The 18,237-nt window shown below is 44.5% G+C and overlaps 1 protein-coding gene across 2 annotated transcripts; it reads left to right on the top strand.

The window, feature by feature from the left end:
* The first annotated feature begins 878 nt into the window (after nucleotides 1–878).
* fbxo15 (F-box protein 15) lies at nucleotides 879–12,112 on the top strand. 2 transcript variants are annotated; one of them, XM_062985631.1, is made up of 10 exons: nucleotides 879–1,016; nucleotides 1,836–1,925; nucleotides 2,168–2,272; nucleotides 3,418–3,648; nucleotides 7,270–7,470; nucleotides 7,551–7,674; nucleotides 7,913–7,995; nucleotides 9,081–9,226; nucleotides 10,242–10,366; nucleotides 10,754–12,112. In XM_062985631.1, exons 1-10 carry the CDS (start codon nucleotides 988–990, stop codon nucleotides 11,030–11,032), a joined length of 1,413 nt encoding a protein of 470 aa, XP_062841701.1. In that variant the 5' UTR covers nucleotides 879–987; the 3' UTR covers nucleotides 11,033–12,112. The 2 variants fall into 2 exon arrangements, with proteins under 2 accessions (XP_062841701.1, XP_062841702.1); XM_062985632.1 differs by having other exon boundaries at nucleotides 10,247–10,366; nucleotides 10,754–10,929.
* The last annotated feature ends 6,125 nt before the right edge of the window (nucleotides 12,113–18,237 follow it).

Here is an 18,237-nt window from a genome sequence, read left to right as displayed (position 1 = left end):
AAATAAATAAGATTATCTGATCGTTAAAGGTAATTTTATTGGGTTGTTTTATTGGATTAAACTCAATATGCCAACGTGAAATGATGCCACGCAGAGCTGGATGCTAGACAGGTTACCGGATTAGCCACCCACTCATCCTTATGATGATCCTTATGCAAAACTGGCAGAATTTGGTCCTTGGTAATTTGGCACATAATCCGGATCTGACCATCTGAAAAAAAGATCCTGGGTATATTGTGGGCAGATGCCCATTTTCCACGGCACGGTAACCTATGGTATGGGACATATTTTGTTGCACTGTACTGAAGTACCTGTTCTAATATGGTAACCCTTCTTGACCAGGGTCTAAGTGCACTGAAGCAGGCTGTGTAGGTGGGGCAAGAAACGTTACAGACCGGTCCGTGTACCTTTGGTCATTCATTTTTTATTTAATTGAAAAATGGGTAAATGGGCCCTTTTTGTTTGTCTGATATTTATCTATTAAAACTTTAATTGTTCAAAAAAGGCTAACAGTAAGGCTAACCGAAAATTGTCCAACTGTTGCTGCTGTGTACAATATGAAGGTGTATTTGCTCTATATTTCTATATATTGTTCACTTTATGTCAGATATGGCATAACATACACACACACACATATATATATATATATATATATACATTTTATTATTTATTCCACGTCGAAAACATTTGATACACAATGGGCACATTACATTATGTTAGCATTGTGCTAAATATGGTAACGGTAACGTTGACAGGGCCTGTAACGCATGCGCAGTACAATTCAGGCAGCGCAGCCTCGACTCTATTTGCCCCGCGCATGCGCCGTAGTGCTTGTGATGTTGTCATGGTTACGAATACTTCTCGAGTTCTCTCGAAAGTAATTCAATTAAACAGACGAATTAAAATAAATTGAATGATTTATAAAACGTGTTTAAAGTGTTAAGGTGGAATTAAGTCGGTCTTAAGTTCTACAGAAACACAGGACGGATGAGTTCAGCACGTTTCCACACGCACAGGTGAGAAGCTTCGGTTTGGGGTTTGTTTTGCTAAACTACAACCAGGGTCGCGGTGTTCCGTGCACCACATAGAGGTGCACAGCGTTCCACACCGTTAAATAATACTAAAAATAATGCATTTATCCTTGTCCACCAAGTGCTTTATCATGACCGGGGTCGCGCTGGGTGCGGACCCACCCAGAAACGCCCGACGCAAGGCCAGAGCACACCCTGGGTACAGTAGTTGGCAGGAGTCACAGGACTCACTTAATTACACACTTGTTATCAAATCAGGCCAGTTAAAAGCTGCCAGTCCATCTTCTGTATGTTTGGGAGGAGTGGAAAAGACTACCACGAAGAAACCGGGGAGAACATGCCAATCTCCAGTGCCAGTGCTGAGAAGAAATGTGTCCTGTTGCTCCAGTGTGATCCAAGGACCAAGAAACTCAGACCTGCCATTATAATTAATCATAAGTTGTTTTAAGAGTGCTTTATAAATCAAATTTACTTACTTACTTACTTACTATAACTAATTAAGATATTAATTACGATGATGCTTTTGTTGGTCAGGGTGGCGGTGGGCCCCGTCACCCCTTACTGGGTGCATCGCAGTGCTTCGACCACACACTTATGCCTGTGTAGACGCCCGGCTGACTGATAACAGTGGTGGGCTAGTGTAGGAGGAAACCCACACAGAGCTCCACACACAGCAAGGACCCGGACCACTCGTCCTGGGAATCGAACCCAGGACCTTTTTATGTTAAAGTTTATTGTAATAAAGCTGTATGGTTTATTGTAATAAAGCTATATATTTTTACTTTGTCTGTTTTCTTTTAACAGAAAGAACCATGTTCTGGTACAACGATCACCACTCAACCCCAAACCATCGTCCAGATCCACCACCAGAAGATCTGAGAGCTACTTAGAGAGGTGATTCACCTTATTACTCTAGTCTGGCTTCGGAATAGAAATAAAGAAGTGGGATTTTAAAACATGTCCTCATTTTAAAAAGGGCGACTAGTGACGTTAGTATTTAAAGTAAAGTAACAGCCAATAACTATGTCATAAATGAAACATATTCAGTACATTTTGTGATAATAAACATATTATCACACACGTGTTTAACAGTGCACGTATCTGATCCTATATATTTTGTCTTTGCCGTTGTGTAGGTTGCCACCGGAGCTGATCGTGAAGATTCTGTCCTATTTGGACGCCGGCTCTCTGTTCTGCATCAGCTTCGTTAACAAGAGTTTTAACGAGCTCGCCAACGACAAGTGAGTTACAGTTTTAACACGTTAGTTTCTGAAGCGTGGACGTGTTTCATTTCTTATCTGTAGCCCTCACAGCCAGATATGAGGCTGGACGGCTTCCTTCATCTCAGAATCTTCGTTCCACTTCCTTCCTCTGTTCTTCTTTTTAGGTGTAGGGCGCCTACTGGGGAGGTAACAGGTGATTAAATAGACACCCCGAATCATGCAGATTCACCCGCTCGTCCAATCAGATCTCCCCGCCACAGATTTATAAAAGAATAATTAAGTCAGGTTTATTTGTATAGCAGTTTTTTTTAAATGAGCATTGGTTCAAAGCAAATGTACAAAAATCCAAACCCCCCAGTGAGCAGCCGAGGGGGGCAGTGGGGAAAAAACCTCTCTTAAAATTATAGCCTAGAGAGGAACCAGATCCGTGAGCGGACGAGAGAAGAAATTTAGATTTATTACATTAGTACTAAAGAGAATGTAAAGGAAATGATCATCAGTTCATCATCCTGTCTGATGGTGAACAGCAGGACCGGCATTTGGGGGTTTGGCAGCTTCAAATCCACAGGATTCCGCCCCAGGTTTTTGGCAACGTGAAGGTAAAAGAACCCAGAATATCTAGTCCAACTATGAGAGGAACAAAATAATAAGTCGGGAGACTCCAGCAGCACCCCTCATTATAAGAGCAGAATGTACCATCAACAACCCTGAGAGGACGTATGTGAGAGCCAGAACGAAAGCAACCATGAACCCCAGGGAGATCAGAAGGAGCGAGAACTTCCACATCTCATCGATCCTGAGCCATCAGACTGCATCAGACCCTCGAGCTCCAGGACTAGAGTCATGACCATTTGGACTCTGGAGCAGCAGCACATTTTCAAGAGTGAATCATGTTTGACGGATGCCCTGGAGAGTTTAAGGATCCACCCCGCCCTAAGTTGGATAGAAAGTTAACTGTAAAGTGTGGTGGAGGTGGTATCATGATATAAGAAGCTTAATTAAAATCTTTAATGAAGCCTGTGTGAAGTAGATATGATATTATTTTGGGAATCACGTTCCTTGATGGGAGCTTTAGAGCTTTAAGGCTTCACAGCTTCTAATTATCGGACTAGTAGCTCGGTTCTCGCTTTTAACCACAATAATAACGAAGCGTCTCCCCCCAGTGCAACATGGTACCACCTTTACTCCCACCGACGAGCAAACGTGGTGACGTCCGGACCGGTGCAGCACCTGACCGACGGACTGGACGCGGCCAGCGTTCAGGAGAAGCGCAAGGGATTCTGGAGGAGACGGTTCTTCAGAGATCTGTCCGGCCCACACAAGGACTGGAGGAAAGAACTCAGAGTCGTCCATCCTTACACCGGCCTGCCACGCCGAACCGCCCAGCTCCTCAGGTGAGACGTGAAACCATCGTTTATTTACCAGGGCCTTCAAAAAGTTTCCTCACTTTTTTACTCTATTTATTTAGAATTTCAAAAAACAAATTCCATCACTTTTGTACACAGTTGCCTTCTGATGCATTTTTTAATGTTTGTGGTTGAGCTCGTAGCCGCTGATGCGCCGCTGCTTTCACTTCATCATCACATGAAAATCTTCTTCCTCTTAAAGCTTCTCTGAGTGGAACAGGTGGAAATCAGATGGAGCTAAATCAGGACTATAAGCGTCTCTCAGTCTCTCAGACTCGACACATTACTCCTCCTCCCACCCTCACCACATTACAGCTTATAGTCGGGTGTCCAAATACTTTTGGCTGTATAGTGTACAGTTCAAGGCTTGCATGGCAGCCTCAAAGTCTACAGCATTATGAAGCTTGCTCGACTGTATACAAGCACGCCTGTGTTCTAGCAGCTTTTTTATTCATTTATTCATTTTTAATTGCAAACCCTATTTCAAAAAAAGTTGGGACGCTTTGTAAAGCGCAGTAATAAGAATAATCTGTGATTTTTTGAATACGTTGAAATATTTATTTAAATAAAAAAGTAGAAAGAAAAGACTGCAGTGCTTTCACTGAATTTGAAATTCTAAAATCCATGCGCGTAGCTTACTCCAAAAAAGTTGGGACGCTTTGTAAAGCGCAGTAAAAAGTCAAATCTTTGTTAATATTTGTTAATACTTTCAAATATTTATTTAACTAAAAAAGTAAAAGGTCTTTTTGTAGATTTAGAATGAGATGCCTGCAGCACGCTCCAAAAAAAGTTGGGACAGAGTTAACATAAGACTAAAACTTTAACAGAGTGTTTGAGTAGTTGGTACCAAGTGAGGTAGCATGATCGGGTATAAAAGGATCCACCTGGATCAGGATCAGTCTGTACAAGCAATGAAGTCTCGTTGCTCACGACTGTGTTCCAAACTTAGTACAAGAATAAACATCTTTATAAATGACCTCATAAAGGTCCTTCCCTGAACTGCTGACATTATACATTTACGCTTTTATCCAAAGCGACTTACAGTACCGTGACAGCATATTGTCCAAGTAATTGAGGGTTAAGGGCCTTGCTCAAGGGCCCAACAGTGGCAACCTGGCAGTGATGGAGCTTGAACCAGCGACCTTTCGATTACCAGCCCAATGCCTTAACCGCTTATACAGCTGTTAGAAACGACTGTTCCTGAACCCTTCCTCGACTCCCTGCGCCGGCTGGGCAGAACATTTCCAAGAACGTAAACACACAGGGGTTAAGATGTTAGCAAAACATGTCAGAACCTTCCCGCGCGCCCGCTAATTGGCGCCGTATAATCAGGGCAGCTCTAACGTCTCTGACAGAGGAAACGCGGCGAGGAACGCGAGCGCCGCGCCGGGAGTCTCCGAGGTTCAGCGTGCGGTTTCATCTCGCCGGTAATTAGCAGCAGAAGCTCCTCTCGCTCAGGCACTTCAGATAAACACATAAACCACACAGCCAAAAGTATGTGGACGCCCAAATTATGTGCTTGTTAATGATTTTGTTCCAAACTCATGTGTGTTTTTTAATTTCTGTACCAAAGCTCACTCTACTGGGATTTCCCCCAGGTTTTGAAACATGACTGCAGGGATTTTGCATCCGTTTAGCCACAAGAGCATTAGTGGGTGGAATATTGACGTTTAGCTGCATTTGTGGCATTTAGTGGACGCTTTCTTTATCCAGAGCGACTTACAATTATGACTGAATACAATCTGAGCACTTGAGGGTTAAGGGTCTTGCTTAGGGGCCCAACAGTGGCAATTTAGCTGTGGTGGGGCTTGAACCGGCAACCTTCTGATTACTAGTCCTCTTAAACAAATGAAAAGTATTGGGACGCCACTTCGAATAATTAAATTCACATAGTTCAGCCATAGCAATCGCTAACAGGTGTAATAAACTATTTATATATGGGTAGATACGCTTCTCTCTTTGCAGCAACAGTTTAGGGAAGGCCCATCCCCGTTCCAGCATGAGCGAGCTCTATAAAGACTTGAAGAGACATGACCTCAGCCCCACTCAACAGCTCTGGGATGAACCGGAACACCGACTGATCAATCAGTAATCAGTGCCAGTCAATCCCAGCCATACAAATACCATCATGTTTTGACTAAACAGGCACAAATTCCCACACACAGACTTCTCAGAAGTGAAAAGATCACTCAGAGGTCGCTCTGTCCTCATGTCCTCATGCTCAGGTGTCCAAATAATTTAGATCGTATAGTGTAGGTGTGAGATGGTTCCAGCATCCACTTCCGTTTGATCATCAGGTGATAATTCTGTAGTTTCTAGAGTTAAAAGTAGAGTTGAACACACACACACACACACACACACACACACACACACACACGCACACACACTCCAGGTTTATTAAAGGTTAGCATCAGACACCACATCTCATCGCTCTTTTGGGAAAACGAGGTGCTGGAACGGCGCGTGATCCCGCCGCCGGAGCCGCTGTAGTTTTAACCTCTGATTTAGAGCTGCTGAGCCTCTCGATTTCCCCTCTCTCAGCGCAGGCCGGGTGGGAGTAATTGTTCTCCTGGTTTTCTCAAAACGTGGAAATAAATTGCCTGGCTCGGTCCTCGCGCCCGCACCATTCCCCCGTCGGCTGGCCCGTCGGCGAGAGGACGAGATTTACCTCCATAATAACACTCCGCACACACTCGCAGACACAAACAACCATCAGAATCGAAGCTCTCTGGGATTCAGCACTCACGCTCTGTTTGAGTCGGCCTGATTAATGCCACGGGGCGCCCGGCGTCACCCCTAACGTCCATCGTATCACCCTAACGTCCATCGTATCACCCTAACGTCCATCGTATCACCCTAACGTCCATCGTGTCACCCTAACGTCCATCGTATCACCCTAACGTCCATCGTATCACCCTAACGTCCATCGTATCACCCTAACGTCCATCGTATCACCCTAACGTCCATCGTATCACCCTAACGTCCATCATATCACCCTAACGTCCATCATGTCACCCGTTTCCTTCCCTTCACACTGGCACTGGTCTGGATTTACGTTTTGACTAACGGCATCCACTCAGGAATCCTGTTTACCGTCACCGGTGCTACACTGAAAGAGGTTCAGCCGAAAACCAGTCAAAAGTTTACATACACTTTACATACGTTTCCACCAGGTACTCTTGATTTTAACCAACTGAACATCCAACCAACCATCCAGTTTAGCAAATATCCAACCAAACATCCAACCAACCAACCATCTAACCAACCATGCAACTAAACATCCAACCATCTAAACATCCATCCAACCAAACATCCAACCAAACATCCAACCAACCAAGCAAATATCCATCCAACCAACCAACCATCCATCCAACTAAACATCCATCCTTCCAGCCAAACATCCATTCAACTAAACATCCCACCAATCATCTAACCAACCAGCATCAGTGCTTGACCTCACAACTGGCACAAAATCCTGATACATTCTGATCATCAATGAAGCTTTTTTATCTACTGGAAACTTTGACTGGTCTCCTGAACACACACTGTTAGTACCTGTGTCCAGAACTATATGCATTATGATCTTAATCCTCGTTGTTGTGTTGTCAGGACTCTGTGTATCCAGTGGGAGATCACGGTGAGGGGTGTAAGAGGACGGGAGAACAGAACGGCACACACTCGGGTTTATTTTAGCCAAGCCTCCGTCACCGTGAGCTGGACTTCAGGGAACTGGCCCACGCTCGATAAACCCACCACACTGGAAGTGCACGGAGTGATGCCAGTGCCCATTAACTGCCCACTCGCATTCAGGTAAAGACTGGCACAGTAAGTGCTGAATGTGAGAAGCTCTGATGTAATGGATGTATTTGTTGTATCTTGTGCTCCTGTAGACCGGGTCGGCGGTCCCTCCTTAATACGGCGGTGCTGAATAAGGGTGTCGGTACACCGTGTGGTTCAGACGGACTCGTCAGGTTGCTGTATATAGAGAAGGGATTAACTCTGGGGGTCTGGAAGGTACGTGTGCTCACATGGACCAACCAAACCCAAATCATGTCCAAATAATACGGTGCTGTGAAAAAGTAAGTGCCCCCCTCCATCCTGCAAAACATCAAATCCCAGCAGCCCCGGGGAACAGACGCTGTATTTTTATTAAATCATATCATTAATACACTGGACTTGTCATCAGAAGGTTGCTGGTTTAATGAGGTGATTATTTGCATTGTTTACATTAAAAAGTGTTTTCGATTTCCAGGATCAACAGGAAGTGGCTTTTGTTTTGTTGAACCTTCATCATCACAGACTGGTGGAGAGGAATCTGCTCGGCTCCTCCACCACGTACGTTTATTACAGTGATTTTCAGTCTCGTATGAACACGTGTTGAACTGAACCATAAAGATCCTGGTGGTGGTGATGAGGAGGTGAGGGTCGCTGGTTTTTGGGACGTGGAGCTCAGGTGGATTGGGGAGCTGCAGGGTGTTTAATAGATTAGCTGGATAACGACTCCATCTCCTGGTGATGCTCAACACTGGGACTGTAACAAGAAACTCACACACGGTCCATCACTACTGCAGATTTAGGATCAGATTATTCACTCTGATTATAATCCCACATACCAGTCTAGGTTTAATCAATCAGGATAAACTCCCAATCATAATCAATAATAATAATAGTAATAATAATCAATAATAATAATAACAACAATAATAATATTAATAATAATGATAATCATCTAATAATCCTAATAATAATAATGATAATAATAATAATAATAATAATAATAATCTAATAATCCTAATAATAACAATAATAATAATAACAATAATATTAATAATAATGTTTATAATATAATAATAACATTAATAATAATAATATGAATAATAAAAATAAAAATACAAAACAAAAATAATCTAATAAAAAATATAATATAATAATAAAGTAATAATAATAATGACAATATCAATAATAATAATAGTAAAAAAATAGTCATAATATTAATAGTAATAATAATTTAATAATAACAATTAGTTATAATAATTATTATTATAATAGTAATAATAATAATGTTTGATATATGGTTAAAGGAACTTTACAAGTAATCAGAAGGTTGTTGGTTCTAACATTTCCAGGGTCTCAGTTAGTTTGGTGCCACCTGGAATGCATCACTCACTCACTCACACCTAGGGGCGGCGTAGAGCAGCCAGTCCACCTTCTGCATGTTTTTGGGTGGTCAGAGGGGAAACATCACATGTACGTTTATAGACAGTGACCTGAGGTGAGAAAGGTAACGAGGATCCTGAAGCTGTGCAGCACCCACACCACCCGCTGTATGTAATCTAACAGAGTTATTACAGTGATGTGGTACACATGTGAGGTTTTAGATCATATGTAATGGTGTTTCTGTCCCTCACTGTTCCCTGTAGCATGTATGAGCCGGGCCGAGCGGCGGCTCGCTTCGACGACCTCGATCCTGAATACGGGCTGCACAGCTACTCGGTCCACACCGAACTGCACAACACGGAGACGAGCATCACCTCCACTCGCTTCACCCAGCTGCACTGCAGGAGAGGTACACAACTAATCTCAACCTAATCTCAACCTAATCACGACCTAATCTCAATTTAATCTCAATTCATTTTGAATTGTATAAGCCCATTTGGAGTGGCTGTGTCCCAAATTGCAAAGCACTGTACTAAGGTATGTTTACTTTGTTCACCAGAGACTTTATTATTCAAATAAACACTTTATTTGTGTTTTTTATTATTATTTTGCTAGATTCCTAGCATCACTTTTTATATAATTGACCTTATTTAAGCATCTCATTGTACTTGTACAGTGACAATAAAGCTGTTTTATTTTATTTTATCTTAAAAGTCATCTAAAGTTTACGTTTCATTTCATGGTGTGAACGCTAGAGGGCGCCAGAGCACCACGTTCTCCACACCACCATTAAAACAGATCAGAACCTGCTGACGGGTCCAAAAGTCTGATCTAATGTACATAATAATTATTATTTTTATTGTAATATTACATTTTAAAAACAGATATGGCCAAACACATACATACATTTAATTAAATAATACATTTGGTGCTGTAGAAATGTGACATGGTCTCCTAATTCCTTCTCACCGATTGTTTATGGGTTAGTTTGATCACATCTATTAAAAAATACATGGAACAGTGGTCTCTTACCAAGGTCACGAAGGGAATTTGCACCAATTCACAGCACCATGGACTCAAAGGCTGCCATGCAGGGGCTTCTTTTTATTTATATTCATTATAATTTAACCAAATGAATCATCTGTATATATGAGTTCGGCCGGCCCGAGAGGCACGCAGACTAGCACACGCCTCATGTATGGAGGATTACGCTACTCTCTCTGTATTTCTCCACCACACAGTAGCAAGGAAGGTTAACCCCGTCTAGCATTTCCTCCCCCAGGCACAGCCAAGTGTGTTTGTTCAGTGCTCGGTCAGGTCAGTAGGTATACTGCTGCACCACCCACATCATTTTTTCAAAGTGTCTGTAAACTCTGATCTTTATTGTTTTATCGAGCAGTAAATCGTGATTATTTCGTTATCAGATCAGATAGACGGAGGTTACGTCCTGCTGAGGGTTCTTCAGAAGGAGAACAGGTCCAGTCACGTCCCTCTGTGTGCAAACATCAGCCTGCCGTGGAGAACCGAAGCTCTGCAGGGATGCATCCAGGTATCCAGAGATCAGTACTCTAAAATTACTCAAATGTACTTCTATGGTGCGTACAGGAGGTCTGGGTGTCCATAATTTGGAATCACATTGAGTAGCTACAATACAATAGTGTCACAAAAACAGTGTTAAACACTTTAATACTTCTGTGAGGGTGTCCGAATACTTTTGGCTGTACAGTGTTGGTTCAGGTTATTATGATTAATCGATCAAAGTAAAATAAAAACTCATCTCAGGCATTTACATTATAGTTACAGTCTGAGCAATTGAGGGTTAAGGGCCTTGCTCAAGGGCCCAACAGTAGCAACCTGGCCTTGGTGGGGCTTGAACCAGCGACCTTCTGATTACAAGTCCAGTACCTTAACCACAGGGATGTTTGTGTCTCCTCAGAACTGCTGTATTTTGACGCTGACGCTTTTCGACGAAGCTCAGACGCCGTTCTGGTGCGTCAGCGCTCCCGTGGCTATATCTAAATCAAACCCGGCGGAGGTTCTGTACGACCGGGCCGGAGAGAGCTTCTCCATCCGGTACCAGGATGCAGAAGGGAAGCTGGAGATAGTGCTGGAGGAGGAGGAGGAGGTGCTGGAGGAGACACGCTACGTCATGGTTCAGTTTGACATTTTTATTCCGCTCAGTAAACTGAACAGCCACTTCGGGAGGAATTACTGACGCTCGTCTCCAGGAATTTCACAAACGGGATCCAGAAACGGGCGCGGTTCATGAAATCGAACAGAATCGGAACGTGAAAGAGCGTCGTTTATTATTGGTGTGTTTAAATATCGGCAATGATTCGAAATCTACATGTTAATCTGTTATAATTAACGTTATAACGATCTCTGATCATTAGCTCTGTGATATGTGAGGGTTTAGTGTCACATGAGGCAACCAACAGAGTTTTAATATTGATCACGTACTTAAATAAGCAGCTTTAAGATTCAGAGATTCAATATCAGCAACAAATGGAGCTTTGTTATTTTTGTGTGTCAAAGCCTCGTGCACCAAGATGCTTAGCTTGGTATAAGGAGCAACCACCGTGGACCCCTGAGCTTCTCATATTAAGATTTTCCACTTACTTACACACATTTACATTTGTACTGTTTTCATATCACTGGCAGCTAATAAATGTGAAGTTCTTTTAAACTAGCAGGTGCACCCTATGGCGCAGACACTCTTTTCAGGCCATGTGCTCCTAATATATCACTCACTCACTCACTGTCTTAACCATTTATCCAATTAGGGTCACAGGGGGCGCTATCCCAGCTTTTCAATGGGCGCAAGGCACACAGTAACACCCTGGACGAGGCGCCAGTCCATCACAGGGCAGACACACACACACACATACACACACACACACACACACACACACACACACACATTCACCTATAGGGCAATTCAGGGTCTCCAATTATCCTGACTGCATGTTTTTGGACTGTGGGAGGGAACCGGAGCTCCCGGAGGAAACCCACGCAGACACCGAGCCACCGTGCCGCCCTCTTAAAATCATATAAGGTATAAAGTATAAGGTACTGGACTAGTAATCAGGAGGTTGCCAGTTCAAGCCCCACCACTGCCAGGTTGCCACTGTTGGGCCCTTGAGCAAGGCCCTTAACCCTCAATTGCTCAGACTGTTTACTGTCACAGTACTGTAAGTCACTTTGGATAAAAGCGTCTCCTAAATGCTGAAAATGTAAATGTAGAATGTGTGGGGTTCCGTTTATTTATTAATAAAATAACGGTGGTGGTCACATACTTTTGGCCAAATTGTGTACCTTCTTTTAAGGCAGGGGTGTCCAAACTACCCTTTCTGAAACGGCCCGTGAGGTATTTTAGAAATTAAATGAAAGTTGGCCCACAGGTTTAAGATCTAAAAATAATAGTAATTCCCAGTTTGGACACTGTGTGGCGCTCCACATCACCTTTTCTCAAACCAATAACGACGTTACACCTGCAGTAATGATCCTGAACCTCATGGTGGCTCCAATATTTTTTATTACTGATGTATTTATTTATTTTGGACCCCCTGCTTTAACATCTGCGTGACCAGACGGGGGCGCTCTACCAGCTCTGCGACGTGAATTAGTAAACGCTGCACGCGTGAGCCTAACGCACCTCAATAACACTGACTCACGAGATACGGAAGCGCCGGAGCCGCAGGCAGGAACTCGGTACGCCCCGGCAGTCTCATTAACATTCGGGTCGTAACACCGGCGACAGAATCCGCTCGGTCTCCTCGCGCCGGCGTGCGTCGATAAAAAGCCGCTCCTCCAGGATAAAGCCTCCTCCGAGGAGCCAAGACGATCCCATTACGCTAACCCCGCCGAACCCCCTCCTCCCCGTGCTAATCGCCGCTGTTTTAACGCCGCGGAGATTAAATCTTCTCCAGCTGAGAGTCGTTATATTAAAGGACGCTTTTAAACCTTCAGCCTGAACGAGCAGCGCTGAGCCTCAGCCACTCGGGAGCGGCCGAACCCAAACACCCTGCACCCGTCCCACCCGGGGGCGGTTCCATCCAGAAACGTGGAGCTGCAGTAATAAATCGGCTGATTACACGTGATTACAAGGGTCGTCTCAATACTTTTGACCAATCACAATCCAGCTTGTGAAAAAAATGGTCAGTTATTTTTATTATTGCTCTTCAATCCTGTGGTTTCTCCTTTCACTCAACTAGCAGGTGCACCTTATGGTGCAGACACTCTTTTCTGACCATGTGCTCCTATTTCAGGATGGTGTCACCTTTCAGAAATGAAAAGGGTGGCCACATACTTTTCGCCAAATTGTGTTTTAGTGCGGCCAGTCGCACCTTCACGTCGCACCTTCTTGTAAGGTCTGTGTGACCAGACGAGGGCGCTCTTCCAGCTGAGGGATCAGGAATCAGGCTCTTAGCAAGTGTTGTGGCTGGATTAGAAGGGGCGTCCCAATACTTTTGACCAATCACAATCCAGTTATTTTTATTATTCTTCCATCCTGTGGTTTCTCCTTTCACTCATTTCGGGCGGAGACGTCGTTTTTGTCACCGCCTGGTTTACATCAGCTCATGCCACCCCTGACGCCCGACCCCCCTGAGGTCCGGTTTGGTTAAACGTCGCTCACGTTAAGCTAACTGGTGTCAGAGAGGCGGATACTCCACCCCGTTTACACCCCGTTTAACCACAGCCAGATTTTAATGAGTTTTAAATCCTCCCAAACTCGTCGTTTTAATTAAAGCTAAACTCTCGGCCGGCGGGAGCCCACCAGGAGCGCTCGGTACCCGCCGCTCAAAACGAGGATTTGGCACGAATGCCAGCTCGTTAGGTCGACGAGGGCAGCGAGGCCGAGCGGAGTGTTTATTCGGTGATTAGTTATACGAGCACTGACAGTTTTTATGACCGGCTCATTCTGTTCAGGGTGGCGGTGGGTCCCGGTGCCAGGGTGTGTTTCTGCCTGGCACTTAAGTTGCCTAGTGCCTAGTTGGCATCGAATCTGCCACAGAAGTAAATACACTCCCCCAGTAGCTGCTTTTGTTTGGGTTTTTCTTTCACCATTCATTCAGTCATTGTTTTTTTTTACTACTACTTTATCCTGGTCAAGGTCACAGTGGGTCAGATTCATTGGGCGAAAAGCAGGAAACATCCTGGACAGGTCGCCACTCCATCACAGGGCGCGCACACACACACACACACACACACACACACACCTAGGTGAACTGTAGTATCTCCAGTTATCCTGATTGCACATCTTTAGATTTGTGGGAAGAAACCGGAGCAACCAGAGGAAACACACACAGACACAAGGAGAACATGCAAACTCCACACAGAAACTGAGTCGACGATCATTTTAGATCCCGAGTGCTTGAGTTGAAGGTTTGAAGACGTTAGTGTGGAGTTCCGGGGATTGACCCTTTAATGGGGTGGCGCGCAGAGCCGTTGCCCCACCCTGCCATCATGTGAGTGGTTAGGATCACGTGGGTGGAGGTTTAACCGGGGTATAATCACCTAGGAACCTAGATCTGGGGTTTTCAACTTACGGCGCACCTGAGTACCTGTCCAGGGGGGCGTGACATCAGTTTGGTTCTGGTGTTATTTTATTTTATGGGTGCCGCTGTGCTTTTACACTGTTTGTGTAACGAGGGCACGTGTAGGTCGTGGCGGTGATTTATTCCGGGTTTGACGGTGAGTAGACGTTTAGATTAGCGTGATGTACGACTCGCGCTGGTTCAGATCCCGCATCACTCAGTCCTTCCTCTTCGGCGCTAACATGCTTTTAACCTCGTTATAAAGAGCCGCGGATCAGCGTTTAACCTCTTCTGAACTTCAGAACGGCTTAAAGCTCCTCCGTTTCCTTTTTTTTTGGTATTTTGGGGTCGTGAACACGCATCGTTACTGAAGCGAGAGGAATCTGCGGTGTTTTGTTTTTTCCGGAGTCGTTTCTGGCTCTTACCGTGATCTGTTGGTGGGTCTGGACCTGGGGATTCGAACCCTGCATGATGAGGACGCCTGGAGAGTAAAATCCAGGCCGGAGTTTGAGTCCCGAGTCTGTTGGAGCTAAATGAAGACAGAAAGCGTTATCCATCCAGTTTAATTCCACCCTCAGCGGCGGGTTCTGACCGGAGCGGCGCGGCGGGTTCGTTACGCTCATGGCGGGCAGATTTAAAGAGGGCGCGGTCACAGATTTCAGGGTGTGATTAATATCACCAGCTGTTTACTATGTCATGTAAAACAGTGAGGTCACACCCAATCAGCAGCATGAGCTTCGACCTTCTCCATTCTTCTCCATTTTTCTCCATCCTTCTATATCCTTGTCCAACATCCTCCTTCAACATCCTCCATCCTCCTCCAACATCCTCCATCCTCCTCCAATGTCCCATCTCCATCTTTCTCCATCCTCTTCCAACATCCTTCTTCAATGTCCTCCATTGTCCTTCATCCTCCTCCATCCTCCTTCATCCTCCTCCATCCTTCTCCATCTTTCTTCAAAGTCCTTTTTCCTCCTCCATCCTTCATCCTCCTCCATCCTTCTCCACTATCCTCCATCCTTCATCCTCCTCCATCCTTCTTCATTCTTCTTTAAAGTCCTTTTTCCTCCTCCATCCTTCTCCACCCTCCTCCATCCTTCATCCTCCTCCATCCTTCTCCACTATCCTCCATCCTTCATCCTCCTCCATCCTTCTTCATTCTTCTTTAAAGTCCTTTTTCCTCCTCCATCCTTCCTTAAGTGTAGGAACATAGAAGCCTCAGAGCTCAGCCCTTCACTCTTGAACGTACCAGAATGTTCAGATCTGACCGGATTTATTTATCCTGCTTCTCTCCTGATTGCTCTCGAATCTTTTTAAACTGCAATCAAGCCCCATTTTTCAAACGTCTCTGGGATCAGTACAGATATCAGAGCGCTGTTTTTACACGTCGGCTCTGATCCCTCTGTGTGTCTGACAGGATGTAATGCGCTGGTGCTTTCAGCTTCAGCCGTGACGATGAGAAGCTGATTGCGTTCGCTTCATACGCGCCGCCAAGCTGAAGTCGCCGTTTACTGCTGTTTTTTATTCACTTCACATCCAATAAAGAACAGATAGACAGATGAGTGAAAAGTATGTGGACACCTGAATTTCAGGGAATTTCCAAACCCTACAGGCATTAATACTGAGCTGCTGTATCAGCTTCCACCTTTCTGGCTGCCAGTCTACTAGGTTTTAGATCATGCCTGCTGGAATTCATTCCCATTCGGCCACAGATTGAACTCGAGCCCAGAGAACTGTATAGAATCGATGTCTGGATTTCTCTCTGTGTGACAGAGTTTCAGGTTGCATTTTTTAATCCAGCGGCGGGCCGTGTTAAGTGACAATGGATTTCTGAAGCACTCCACAGCCCATGTGGAAGCTGTAACACAAGTTTAAAAGTGAAACAGTGTGGAACATCCAGATACATACAGTGTATCACAAAAGTGAGTACACCCCTCACATTTCTGCAGATATTTAAGTATATCTTTTCATGGGACAACACTGACAAAATGACACTTTGACACAATGAAAAGTAGTCTGTGTGCAGCTTATATAACAGTGTAAATTTATTCTTCCCTCAAAATAACTCAATATACAGCCATTAATGTCTAAACCACCGGCAACAAAAGTGAGTACACCCCTTAGTGAAAGTTCCTGAAGTGTCAATATTTTGTGTGGCCACCATTATTTCCCAGAACTGCCTTAACTCTCCTGGGCATGGAGTTTACCAGAGCTTCACAGGTTGCCACTGGAATGCTTTTCCACTCCTCCATGACGACATCCCGGAGCTGGCGGATATTCGAGACTTTGCGCTCCTCCACCTTCCGCTTGAGGATGCCCCAAAGATGTTCTATTGGGTTTAGGTCTGGAGACATGCTTGGCCAGTCCATCACCTTTACCCTCAGCCTCTTCAATAAAGCAGTGGTCGTCTTAGAGGTGTGTTTGGGGTCATTATCATGCTGGAACACTGCCCTGCGACCCAGTTTCCGGAGGGAGGGGATCATGCTCTGCTTCAGTATTTCACAGTACATATTGGAGTTCATGTGTCCCTCAATGAAATGTAACTCCCCAACACCTGCTGCACTCATGCAGCCCCAGACCATGGCATTCCCACCACCATGCTTGACTGTAGGCATGACACACTTATCTTTGTACTCCTCACCTGATTGCCGCCACACATGCTTGAGACCATCTGAACCAAACAAATTAATCTTGGTCTCATCAGACCATAGGACATGGTTCCAGTAATCCATGTCCTTTGTTGACATGTCTTCAGCAAACTGTTTGCGGGCTTTCTTGTGTAGAGACTTCAGAAGAGGCTTCTTTCTGGGGTGACAGCCATGCAGACCAATTTGATGTAGTGTGCGGCGTATGGTCTGAGCACTGACAGGCTGACCCCCCACCTTTTCAATCTCTGCAGCAATGCTGACAGCACTCCTGCGCCTATCTTTCAAAGACAGCAGTTGGATGTGACGCTGAGCACGTGCACTCAGCTTCTTTGGACGACCAACGCAAGGTCTGTTCTGAGTGGACCCTGCTCTTTTAAAACGCTGGATGATCTTGGCCACTGTGCTGCAGCTCAGTTTCAGGGTGTTGGCAATCTTCTTGTAGCCTTGGCCATCTTCATGTAGCGCAACAATTCGTCTTTTAAGATCCTCAGAAAGTTCTTTGCCATGAGGTGCCATGTTGGAACTTTCAGTGACCAGTATGAGAGAGTGTGAGAGCTGTACTACTAAATTGAACACACCTGCTCCCTATGCACACCTGAGACCTAGTAACACTAACAAATCACATGACATTTTGGAGGGAAAATGACAAGCAGTGCTCAATTTGGACATTTAGGGGTGTAGTCTCTTAGGGGTGTACTCACTTTTGTTGCCGGTGGTTTAGACATTAATGGCTGTATATTGAGTTATTTTGAGGGAAGAATAAATTTACACTGTTATATAAGCTGCACACAGACTACTTTTCATTGTGTCAAAGTGTCATTTTGTCAGTGTTGTCCCATGAAAAGATATACTTAAATATCTGCATAAATGTGAGGGGTGTACTCACTTTTGTGATACACTGTACATTTGCTGACAAACCCGAACTTGCAAATAAAAACACTTGTGCAAGTTTATTATTATAAGTTAAAAATCAATAATAATTCATTTACGTTTGAAAATAACTTCGTCCGCCATGTTTTTATTATTTTTCTGTGAGAGAAGAGCTGCCGCAATGAATGCTGGGATTGCCTTGATCACTAAGGACGCTTCCGATGCTCACTCGTTCTTGAGTCAAAAAAATGTTGACATTTTAAGATGCCTCAGTAGTGAGAATATTACGGCATCTAGGATTTCGAACAGCCTCCTTCTCGGGAGCGTACGTAGGATGACATAAAATGCGTCTATGTAGAGAGCGC

Source organism: Trichomycterus rosablanca, chromosome 23 (genome assembly GCF_030014385.1).
Source record: "Trichomycterus rosablanca isolate fTriRos1 chromosome 23, fTriRos1.hap1, whole genome shotgun sequence".
Lineage (NCBI taxonomy): Eukaryota > Metazoa > Chordata > Actinopteri > Siluriformes > Trichomycteridae > Trichomycterus > Trichomycterus rosablanca.
The sequence above is the reverse complement of the archived record's forward strand: the minus strand, read 5'-3'. Positions and strand labels throughout refer to the sequence as shown.